Genomic DNA, 12,106 nt, shown 5'->3' with positions numbered 1-12,106 from the left:
GCAGGAGGCAGTGGAAGACAGGAGTGCCTGGCGTGCTCTGGTCCATGGGGTCACGAAGAGTCAGACACGACTAAACAACAACAGAAAGCACACAAAAATGCTTGCATGCCTTGTGGGATATCTTTGGGAGAAGAAAAGTCTCAGGAGTAAACCCTACACAACATGGACGTAGCCAGGATTTATGTTGGAGGGGGAAGGCTTCATGTCAGGGGGAACAGAAGCTTAAGTATTTGTATTGATTGCGGGGGTGGGCCTTGGCTACGCCCCTGCTACACAAATCCAGAGTGGAGTACTAAAAATAGTTGTGTGGCGCCTTGTATGCCTCCTTCCTGCGACTCCTGCAGCCAAGCTGGTGCCAAACGTATTGCTCTGCTTTCCTTTTGAGGGGGACAGCCCATGAACTCCATACACCACCCAGGATTGCACGCCTTGCAATGTATACTATAAGCAAGTCTCCCAAAAGTAACTCCTCAGCTTCCTAGTTCTCTTACCATTTCCTGCCTAAGCTGAACCATTTCCCTAAAAGTGTACAGAAGATGGGATTTTCAGAATGCAGATGTTCTTTTTAGCTATAAATATTTAACAGTTCCCACTGTTGAATAAATTTCTTTGGTGTAAAGAATAAGAGACTTTGGTAATTAAGCAGTGTATAAATAGCTTAAATAAATAAATCTGCATTGCGAACAAAGCAACATTTGCACAGCTAGTGGTGTGAATGATTTAATTGACAAAAACTTTTTTTTTTGCTGAATGGAATCTAGAAATAAGTGGATTATAAGGGAAAATACAGAGATTAATATGAGAAGCATAAAAAGGGTTGTGAGCATTGAAGAGTAACAAGCTATTTAAATCATGGGCCAAAAACAATTGTAATTAGTAAAAGCCAGGCCCAATGTACTGCCCCATTTCATTGGCCAATTGCTTGAGTTCCTGGAAATCTGCTTGTTTGGGATCAGCCATATCTTCCTCCCATGGCAACTGCCTTTTCTCGTCATAGTCTTCACTGAGCCCCTTTGGTTGGCTAATATCTTCCATGGAATAAGGAGCTCTGGGCAGATTGACTAATGCCAGTTGGCCATCTTGCACAGAGTCATCATAATAAGCATCCACTTTGTCACGCCGCATCAGGATTGGCTGGTAGAAAGAGAGCTGTTGGTCTGGTCTACTAATATCCACACTGTTCTCTGGATTTTCACATGTGGAAACTGTTGTATATCTAGGAGAGAAAGCAACCGATTGACAAGACTGAATGAGTGTCTCTCTCATATATATATATATATATATATATATATATATATATGCGTGCGCACACACACACAAACAATATATATTTAGGCACACAGTGCTTTTTTTCTAAAAAATGTTTAGGGGTACTCTCATTTTCCTACTCATACTGCCCCTCAATGAGGCCAAACTTAGAATCACAAAATGTTTAGGGGTATGTGTACCCCTGTGTACCCCAGAAAAAAGCACTGAGCACACACACACCCCACACACTGTACTTTTCTGTGTATAAGACTAGGTTTTTTTACTTTAAAATTATGTGAAAAACTGTGGGTCATATTATACACGGGGCAATCTCCCCCCTATTTTCTTAAATTGGAGTCCCAAAAAGTAGGGGGCGTCTTATACATGGGGGCATCTTATAAATGAAAAAATACGGGGGGGGGTATCATCCCAGTCCAATCAACATTAATTGCATCTTGCAGAGTATCCTAAAACAATATGTGGAGCAAATGCAATAATATAAAACTTCATTTATTTTATCTTAAATCAGTCTTGCAAAACAGAGTACAATTTTATTAGCACATAGTTTATTGGGGTATTATTATTGTAATTAATTTATTAACTGCCTTCTGCACAACTGTTTTAATGTGATGTACAATAAAAAGCAAAGCAAAAAAAAAAACATGCAAGAAACAGCAGATACACTTAAAACAAAACTAAAACAATGCAAAACAGACAGTCTTGCAGCTGCTTTAGTTGCAGCTTTCTCTTGTGAAGAATTCTACAGAGACAGAATCCTCCTTACCTTTTAGCTCTGCACTTCAGCCCTTGGGCACATGGGCAATACTGGCTAGGTTTGGGAAAGGCTGTGAGGCTGCCCCAACCCATCAGTCCAAAGAGGGAACTGGTGGGAATCTGGCATACTTCCCCTTCCTTTGGATAAGGAGTGCAGACTGGGAACGAGAGAGCTGTGTTGGAGATAGGACAAAGATTATAAAGGATTATGTGAAGAAAATCCATAAAGTAAAATCTGCCTGTAATATCTGCTATACAAGATACACTGGATTGGTTCACACGTAACACGAAGACAAACTATGTCGTGGCATGAATGAGCTACTATACTGGTGCACATTTAGAAAAATTCAGCCGCTTAGCTCCTCTCCTTGTGAGTTAAACCATAGTTAGTCTCTTAGCATTATGTGCAAATCCAGTCTTGTGGTTTGTTTCAGTAGCCCAAACCAAACAGAAGCTATAACCAATACCTGCACTTGGCTTACTGATTGTGAGAATGAGGACAGGGGTTATATCAGGACCATGGTGTGAGAGTCTGGATTATAGTCCCCAGGAATTGGTACTTTCAGTTAAAAAGCTTTCACGCAACTCCAAGTAAAGCAGTCAACATCACAAAATATGAGCAGACCAAATACGAGGGTAGGAGGAAGTAGATTATCACGCCGGAGGCATGAGTACATAAAAACCATCTTACAATTGCTGGCAGTGCAACACAGCCCCTGAGCACACTTGTCCTGGCGTGGGTCACATCTTGTTCCGCTCTCACCACGGCTCACTCCTTTTGCACACCTGCCCCACACACAGAGGTATCCCAGACAGCATTCCCTGTCCTTCCAGCATATCTAGGAGACAAAGCATTATGACGACACAACATCTAGGAGGTGAAGCATGATGACACAACATTTATTCTTTGAAGCTCAAAACTAGAAAATTCATTTAAAATACAAGGCACTACCAGTGAAAAGACCCTGCCTTATTTTATTTATTCAGGATATGCTACTCAAAAGGCCAGCTTCTGTGTTTGCATTTCAAAATATGAGCAGACTAATACCAAAATTGCACAGGACCTTTTCTCTCTTTTTCTGATACCTTTTTTTTTTCTTTCTCGCTCTTGCTCTCTTCCTGGCCAGCAGGCTGTCTGTCAGGGGACGGGCAGATTCCTCTTGCCAGAGGCCTGAACTGATCACATCTGAGAGCTTTTGAAATTAGGCAGAGGGCCACATGCAGCCTAGGACTGCAGGTTGCCAGCACTCTTGTGGAAAGACTTTTGCTTTGGAGCCTCTCGTTTTAGAATACCCCTTTCTGCAGTAGAAATATTTTCCAGGGACAGTTCTGGCAGCAAAGTTGAGCGTACTCACTGTATTCTTGACCTTACACTGCTGACACCGGGAAGCAAGGAAGGACTTAAAGCAGAACTGGTCCTTTTGGCAGTCACTGTCACTCACACATTCCTGCTGGAGAGGAAGGACATATTTAAAAAGGGCTACAAGATCATTGCACTAGCAAGTTCCCTATTTCGTTGCTGGGTAATGGCTGAATTTAAGACTGCAGTTGGCTTCTGTAGAGCATCTTAGCTGGCTACTAGGATGGGACTTCTCCCTACCTCAGCTCAAACCTGTAAGTTTCCCATAGATAGCTCTACATGTAAGAAAAGGTAATAGAGTGTTACTCCTTTTGGAATATTAATGGTTACTGCAAACTTTATTTCTGAATGCACACCGGAATATAAACAGCTCCGTTTCCCATGTATATTCCCAACTAGCATTGTATACAGTCGTAGGGAATTTAACTGTGTGCTTAAGCACAGGCTCCAAGCTCTCCCATTCCTTGCTTCCCTTGAACTAAGACAGGGGTGGGGGAACTTTTTTCAGCCCAAGGGCCACATTCCCTTCTGGGCAGCCTTCCAGGGGCCGCATGCCAGGGGTGGGGTCAACAGCGGTGACTTGCAAAGGCCAGATTCCTATACAACCTGCATCCAGGGAAGCAACGACCATAGTTCAAGGACACATCTTCCGAAGCTGGCAAAAGCATTCAAGAAGATTGTGGAGCAGAACTGGTGAACTCATAGGGAGCGTGTGCAGCCTACAGAAAGTCCTGATGGCTATTTAATGAGGCCTGTAGGGTCACATTTGGTCGCCAGCCTGAGCTTTGCTGCTCCTGGACTAGGAGAAGCTCTGCTGCAGGCCTTCATCAAGAGCCCTGCTAGAGAACTGTAGAGAAGCCCATTGATAAAGCTTTTAATGTTACCAACACTTGTGTGGAACTTGGAGCCAGTGTGGTGTAGTGGTTAGAGTGCTGGAATAGGACCCAGGAGACCAGGGTTCGATTCCCACTTGGCTATGAAACTCACACTGAGTGACCGTGGGCCGGCCACAGTCTCTCTACCTCACAGGGATGTTGTGAGGATAAAATTGGGAGGAAGAGAACCAAGTATGCCACCTTGAGCTCCTTGGAGGGGGTTATAAATGTAATAAATAAAGAAAACAAAAACACAGCAGCCCCAAGAGTCTATCTCGTCACCTCTCCCACCTCGTGGAAGAATTCAGATCAGACAAAAAGAAAGCACCCACACAAGCAGTGCTTGGAGCACATGAAAGACAGTCGGAAAATTGCAAATAAACCTCTTATCCCTCTCAGGCACACCAGCTGTTTTGCCTTACATGCCACAAATTCTCCTGCAAACTACCTCAGTTTGGAAGCGGCATTTCTAGCACACAGATGTTTGTCTTAAAATGTTTGTGCCATTTATCTCCACAAGAATCCTTCACAAGTGTGGCGAACACAGGATGCTGAGTGTCGCCTTCCAATGTACAGCACCCATTTCGAGAATTGTTTCAATTCTTACTCTTACATACAGTACACACACACATAAAGCACAGCTGGAAAATACCGTAGTTTTAAGTATGGTCTGATATGACAGTCAGATGCATAATGATCTCTTGGTGGTTTGTTGTTTTCTCTTCAAAAAGAAGACATAATGTGGGAAACCTCTTTTAGTTCAGGTTTCCTTTTTCAATGCAAGTGTGAACCTGTTCGATTTGAAAGGAAGAGTGAAGTGCCAGATAAAACCTCAGAAATTCATTTGGGTGAGTGATTTCCAATGGATCTGCCTCTCCCCATCATTCATGCACAGAAACGTATGGCTTATTTTTTGTTTTGTAATTTATTCCAGTCGCAGAGTACAGCTTTTCTTGGTACGGAACTATATAGCGAGCCAAGAACAAGGTTGCTGTTGAAGCTGCTAGTCATATACTGAGTTTTCAGATTTTAACAAGAATTTGCTTCCTGTTATCAGATTAACAAGTTGCTCTACTCTGTCTCAAGCAGGGCGGAATTTTGTTCTTGTTTATTTTCTCTCTCGTGTTTTTCTGTAAAAACAATAACAAAAATGATTTAATTTTTATTGTTTTTACAGGGGGGGGGAATACAAAGGAGCATGGTGCTGATAGCACCAAGGTCACAGGTTTGATCTCCGCATGGGACAGCTGCATATTCCTGAATTGCAGGGGGTTGAACTAGATGATCCTCAGGGTCCCTTCCAACTCTGATTCTATTGCATATGGAATATCTTTATTTAATGTTGAGCATCAATCAGTACAAATTTATTCAGTCGATTGCTGTTTCCTGGGCTGGTGACTATCCAATTTAACTCCATGTTTTTATCTAGCTGCTCAGATACCAAATTTTGTTCTGTGTGGAAATGATTCTGCATATCTTTATTTTGAAATTTCATATATATTTGGGGATGTAATGTTTTATTCCATGTTGTGAGGCCTTTTGATTATAGACAGTGAGCCTGAAACCAAGACTGATGGGGGGAAATGGGTTACCTTGGCACAGAACTTTGAATGCCCCAGCACAGACAGATTTAACTTACAGGCCAGCTTTTAGGTCTAACCATTTCCCAGCCTGCTACAAGAAGAAAGTGCCAGAAAGGGGGGGGTGTATATATCTGCACAGAGACGATTCTAGTCTGTTTTCTTAGAGCCAAATGTTGCTGTTTCTGAACAGGGCTGGGCGTAATCAAAGAGGAGAGCAAAATTGAAGTAACCTGACGGGCCCTTGATTTCAGTGGGGGAGTTGGGCTGCTCTCATTGAAACCAACAGGACAAACTGCTCACAGTTTGAGGGTGTAATATCAAACACTGCTGGTAATTACTATAGCTTGTAGGTCAGTGACAATATGACAGGTGTAAGAAGAATTATGGGAATTACGGTATTGTGGAAATAATAAGAATTACCAGTATACTCCCTTGCTACCAGCTATGTGTGGGGTGGAACTGCTGCCACCTCTCTCTTTCCCTTCAAATTCAACACCTACCTTTTCCACAGTTACATCTGCACCATACATTTAAAGCACATGCCGCTCCTGATAAGAATCCTGTAAGCTGTAGTTTGTTAACAGTGCTGGGAATTGGACTCTGTGATAGGTAAACTACAGTTCCCCGAGTTCTTTGGGGGAAGTCGTGTGCTTTAAATGTATGGTGTGGGTGTGATGGTAGCAATGCTTAAGAACATTTCACAGCAGTCACAAATGTGTCTTCCTTCCCTGTGTTGTTTTCCCACTGTTGATTTTAAATTGTAAGCTCCTTGCAAGCAGAGACCTGTGTATGTTGCCTATGTGCACTGTTACATGCAGTGGTAGCACAGGAAGATTTGCTGTTGTTGTTGTTGTTGTTTTGAATCCCAGCCAGGATTCAGGTGGTTCTATCTGAGCTATTCTGTATTCAGGAACCTGATTCTATAACATTAGAAAAGAAAAATACAAATTGCTCATTCTCAGGGTTTTGTTTTCAAAAGGAAAGATTTTTATTTCAAGAATTTGAGAGAAACTCTTTTCTCCTTTTGGAGGATTCTCTCCCCAGCCTGCCACCCTGTGGATGTGAAAAAGGAAATAGCTAGGAAACCAGAGACATTCTCTGCTGCCTAGGCAAATTGGAGGTTTCCCTCCTGCCTTATATTTTCCTCCAGAAGAAAAGGAAATGATGCTTTCGTGGGAGGAGCTTGCGGTTTGGGGTGACAGGCAGGGCCTTCTTCTTGATGGGGTGGGGGGCTGTCAAAAGCCCATTCCGAATGGCCAGCAGCCTGTGCCTCCTGTCAGTGGCCGGCTCTTCCTTTTCCCAGTTGGCTTCGGGGATGGGCTTGCTCTTAAGGTGCTGGGGCAAGCGGAAGATTAGAAAGGTCAGCCTAGGCCTAGGCTGGGGTGGGCCCAGCTTGAGGAATCTGAGCCCAGTGCTCTCTCTGTCTGCCTCAGCGCCATTTTCTTCCTGACTAGCCACTGGCTTTTTCTCCTGGAAAGATACAGATAAAATGCAACCAGGGTGAGGATATTACCTCAGTGGTTTGTGGGAATCAGCCTGAGAAGGACTTTATGCTTAGAATGAGAAGTGGGAGGGTTTCCAAGCTGGGGGTCCACATTCTTTTACCCCCTCCAGGAGAGAAGAGGGGGTCAGAGGAAGAGGAATTTCTGGGATAGGGAAAAGACCAATCTACGGGAATAGGGAGAAAGAGGGGGCAACCTGTGGCCCTCCAGATGTTGCTGGGCTCCACCTCCCATCATTCCCTGACCCCTGGTCCAGAAGTTCACCCATCCCTCCGTTTGGGGAAAGCAGAGGTATACTAGTCTAACAAGGTTTATTGGCCATGATAGTTGAACTGAACTGCCAGTATCAAATGCTGGGGACAGATAGCACAGGGCAACTGCAGCCTTCCATCCCTACTTATAAGCTTCCCAGCGTAAAAACCCACCTGTGTAGATCAGGCTAGTTTCTACCCCTCCCTATTCTCTATCCAGGGAACTTAGAGGCATGATCAGAGTTCTAAGACATATTCAAGCCCGGCATAGACATGCAAGGGGGATATGAAGTATGTCCGCAGAAGGAGAGAGGTCTAAAGACCAGACAGAGAGGTCTGGAGGGACGCATCTAGAATCTAACACACAGCTTGCCACACACACCAAGTCACACGCAACCAAAAAATTAGCTGAGGAAAGGTGAGTGGGCTTGTCACCCTCCTGAGCGCACACTGACCTCCTCCTCTTCCTCTTCCTCCGGGCGGGCGTCTGCCTGTTCAATAGAAGTCACCGTTTTCTCTGAAAACACCATCTCGCCTGTACGGTTATCAGTCATCTGCATATTTTGAGAGAACAACATTAAGATTGCATGGGAGCAACAGAACAAATGAAGAAGCCTCCTTACTTTTAAACATTTGTGAGGCGGCATCATGGCTGAGGGCAGAAACATCCTTATGGCCGAGGCTCCACAGAGCTATGGGGACAGTTGACTTGGCTTCACAGGGGCAAGGGGGTGTCCTCAAGTGCCTGCACTAGACTTGCGACCCCCTTAGGAAAGAGGTGGAGAGCCTATGCCTGTCCCGTCAGCCCTAGAGAACATGGCCAGGGGACATGGATTATGGGTGTTGTAGTCTAACAACACCTGGAAAGAGCCCTTATTCCCCTCACAGAGCTGTGGTTCTCAACGTGGCTCAACAGTCAGTTCCTCTGCCCAGGGAACTCTGGAAATTGTAGCTCTGTGAGGGCAACGGAGGTCTCCTAAGAGTGCTCAGCACCCCTTAACAAACTCTACTTCCCAGGAATCTTTGGAGGAAGGTCTAACTGTTTAAATTTAATGTATGATGCCACTTTAAATGTACAGTGCCAATGGGGCCCTACACAGATTAGACCCATGGAAACTAATGAATCCATAGTCTCCAGACATGCATGCACCAGAATATAATACCAATGGTGGACTGTGGGAGGGAAAGAATACATGGGAAAAGATTATTCCATGGCGTTGTTGGGATGGTTGGTTGCTTGAGTTGCAATATATACACGGAGAGCCATTTGTCAGAATGGGTGAAAGCTGACAGGAAACATGAACTTGCTTCAAGAACCATGTCAAGATTCAGCCTTGCCAGATAAGCAACGGGGAGTCCAGGACCTAAGATCTATGCCAGGCTGGCCAAAGGGGTTCTGCTGACTGTGGCTGAGCATCTAAGCCGTCCTCTGCTGCCTTGTGCATATATTTTATATGTTACTGACAAAATGCCTTTTAGTCTAGAATTTGATGTCCCCAAATGGCTACCCAACGATAGGGACGGCCTGGACACCACCAGCTATATTGATCAGAACTTGCATCCCCCAGGTATTGAATTGCCAGCCAGTGAGGTAGACTGAGCTTAGTTATCCATGGTTCTTCATTTTGGTTTTGGTTTTCAATAGCTCACTCACTTTGCTGATTTCATGGTGGCTGTAGACAGTGGCATTCCCAACTTTCCGCTGGTGCTTCTCCTCATTGTGATAGTTTGAGGGCAGCTTGCTGATATCCACAGAGGGCTCAAGCTGGTCTTTCCCCAGCACATCCTCCTACACAATAGACAAAAACGGATCATTATACTGTGTAGGGAAAGGAGACAGAGGGTCCCTCCAGATGAACTGTTTATTGAGCATCCTGATTCCCTTGGACAAAACTTACAAAGAGGTTAGATTATGTGCGGTCTTTATTTATTTGGTAGATTATGTGCGGTCTTCATTTTTATTTGTTTGCAGGGAGGTTATACAACAATGAGTGTTAGTGCTGTGTTCATTCCAATTGCTTTTGGAGTGTTTGCATGTCTTCCAGTATTTTATCCTTTCCGCTCATTTCCTCATCACTTTCCTAGCCACAAAAAAGTCCATTTCTTTTTCAAAGTGAATTTCACTTGCACTTCAATTGTGCAAACCTAAACTCTGGGGATGCATTTGGATCCCACCCCCAAAATGCTCACTGTTTGTGCAAGATACCCTCTCGCCCATCCTAATTTGACCTTTTTACAAGAAGGAAGGTGATGGGGAAAGTATGATTCAACAGTTGCTTGACACAACCACCGTATAACCTCTCCAACAAACAAACAAACAAATGATCACTAAAGAGCCATAATTGTCGTTCCGCCCCACGAACTTCATGCAAAGAAATCAAGTTGAATGATTAATAAACAGGTCTGGAAGCCCAACAGCATCTTCTCCCTCTCTCCAAAAAGTAGCCTTCATCAGAGGAATCAGTTAAAATAATAATAAACATAAGTTTGTTTTCTTACTAGTCTTCTGTTTATTTTTGAATAAATAAATAACAATGTGTTTTTTTAAAAAAAACAAATTTGAAGAACAGCTGCCAAGAATGATAGCCTTAATGGTTCGAAGTTGGTCAATTTCATCAAAGGGTACTTTCAGATGAGAAATCCCTCTCAAGTATGGCTGGCCAGACACCACTTAACTGTTTAACTGCCAAGGCCCAAGATGTCTAGCAGAATCCTCAGTGCCTGCAGGTGAGAACCCTCCCCTTTCCGCAGCTTCTTAGAATTCTCATGGAGGAAAACAATAAACAGGTCAGTGTGATTTCTGCAGCAAGGCAGAAACAATTTAGATTTAAACTTGAAGTCTGGAAATTAATTGAAATTAACCATTACAAGACAAGATGCCACACCCACAAAAAGCTCACAAGCTGTTGTGCTGTCAGGGCAGGACTTTGATGCAGACTTCTATAAGACCACCGAGTCTCAAATTGCTCACAAGAGTAGATTTAACAGGTTTATTATGCCAGCACAAAATATTAATTTCAGCATTCAAATTTCAAAGCAGAAATTAAGGATTGTGCTTTCCAAATATGTGGAATTAGGCATTCTTAACCCCCAAACCCCAGCTTTTGAACCTTAAAATCATGAGAGATTTGCTTGTGAACTTCTGAGAAATCAACATTTTACATTCCCAAAGGCTGGGAATTGATGCTATTCTAAATTCCCATAATGTAATTAGCACTGGAACACTTTCTCATCCACCTCCAGGGGAAAGCACACACCCAAACAAACATTAACTGTGAACACATCATTATTTAAAGCACACGACATGCCCCAGAGAATCCTGGTAACTGTAGTTTACTCCCACAGAGCCACCATTTCCAGCACCACCAATAATACACTATAGTTCCCAGGACTCCCCCCACCCCAGCCTTTCTGGAGAAGGAAAATGTGTTTTAAATGTATTGTGCGTATGCAACCTGAGTGCATCATGAGCAAGAAAAAGAATGAGCAGGTTGTGGGGAATCAGATGATAATGAGAACGAGATGGAGAAAAGTTGTTTGAGATCTTCCTTGGGCTTTAAATGTAAAGGATGGGCGGATTCCATCCAGAATTCCTAGATACTGTGCAGTGTTTACTGCAGCCTCCACCAACCTGGAGCTGGTGGGAGTCGCAGACCAAATCAGCCAGAGGATACCAGGATTATTGCAAGAATCCTCCCTTTAAAAAAACCCCAACTCATTACAGATGTTCACCGAGCATCTGAAGCATCCCTTCTATTATGTGGAATGGGTGTGTGTGGATCTGAGGCTCCCCCTCTCCCTCTCTCATCATCATCATCCCTTACCCTGCTCTGCTCAAAGATGTTGCGAAACTCCTTGAAGAGCCTCTCCACGCTGGGGGGCAGGAAGGCAGCAGATGCCGTGCTCCTTCCTTGCATCAGAGCTGTCAGGCACCATAATCCCCACACCAGCGGCAGCAGCATCTTGGGCCGATCCCTGATTCTGTCGCTGCCAGAGCCAGACCTGCGCAAAAGGCAGAAGCAGAGAAGGGGAAATATCGGAGAGAGAGGAGCTAACCCAGCAGGCACCGCCCCTGCCGGCTATTCTCAGACCCTCCCCTCCTGCACTCAGGCGTCCACCCAACCCCACAACCCTTCGTCCCTTTGCTCTGCCCCAGAACAGCCCACGTGGACCAGTGCTTAGAGGCCCAAAGGGACAGAGGCCTTTCCCCCCAAATCCCAGGCAAACCAAGTCGAAAAAAGCAAGGATGGGGATCCTGTAGCCTTACAGGTGCTTTGGGGCTCCCAAGGGCCATGGGTCGGGCCAGAGCACATGCTGTGCATGCAGAAGGTCCCTGGCTCAATCCCTGGCATCACCAGGTGTTGGAAACCCTGAAGGGGAGCTGCCAGTCAGTGCAGTAAACACTGAGGGTAGATCCACACCATATATTTAACACTCATTTAAAGAACATGACATAGCTGTCAACTTTCAGATTTGAAAATAAGGGATCAGCAGCCTCACCTGTCCCAGGGAC

At 44.4% G+C, this 12,106-nt stretch overlaps 1 protein-coding gene across 6 annotated transcripts in view; it reads right to left on the bottom strand.

Annotated features, from left to right (window-relative positions):
- Positions 1–704: 704 nt before the first annotated feature.
- The window catches only part of DKKL1 (dickkopf like acrosomal protein 1), a 16,135-nt gene continuing 4,733 nt past the window's right edge, over positions 705–12,106 (bottom strand). For all 6 annotated transcript variants that reach the window (XM_053360881.1, XM_053360882.1, XM_053360880.1 and 3 more), the window contains exons 2-8: positions 11,418–11,595; positions 9,248–9,382; positions 8,049–8,147; positions 3,378–3,473; positions 2,714–2,861; positions 2,033–2,195; positions 705–1,216 (exon numbers count right to left, since the gene is read on the bottom strand). In XM_053360881.1, coding sequence (XP_053216856.1) covers positions 874–1,216; positions 2,033–2,195; positions 2,714–2,861; positions 3,378–3,473; positions 8,049–8,147; positions 9,248–9,382; positions 11,418–11,555 — 1,122 coding nt within the window. In that variant the 5' untranslated portion in view covers positions 11,556–11,595 and the 3' untranslated portion in view covers positions 705–873. The remainder of the gene's footprint in view (positions 1,217–2,032; positions 2,196–2,713; positions 2,862–3,377; positions 3,474–8,048; positions 8,148–9,247; positions 9,383–11,417; positions 11,596–12,106) is intronic.

The sequence above is a fragment of the Podarcis raffonei genome, chromosome 13 (assembly GCF_027172205.1).
Source record: "Podarcis raffonei isolate rPodRaf1 chromosome 13, rPodRaf1.pri, whole genome shotgun sequence".
In the NCBI taxonomy this organism is placed as follows: Eukaryota; Metazoa; Chordata; class Lepidosauria; order Squamata; family Lacertidae; genus Podarcis; species Podarcis raffonei.
This window is presented reverse-complemented; position numbering and strand designations above follow the sequence as displayed.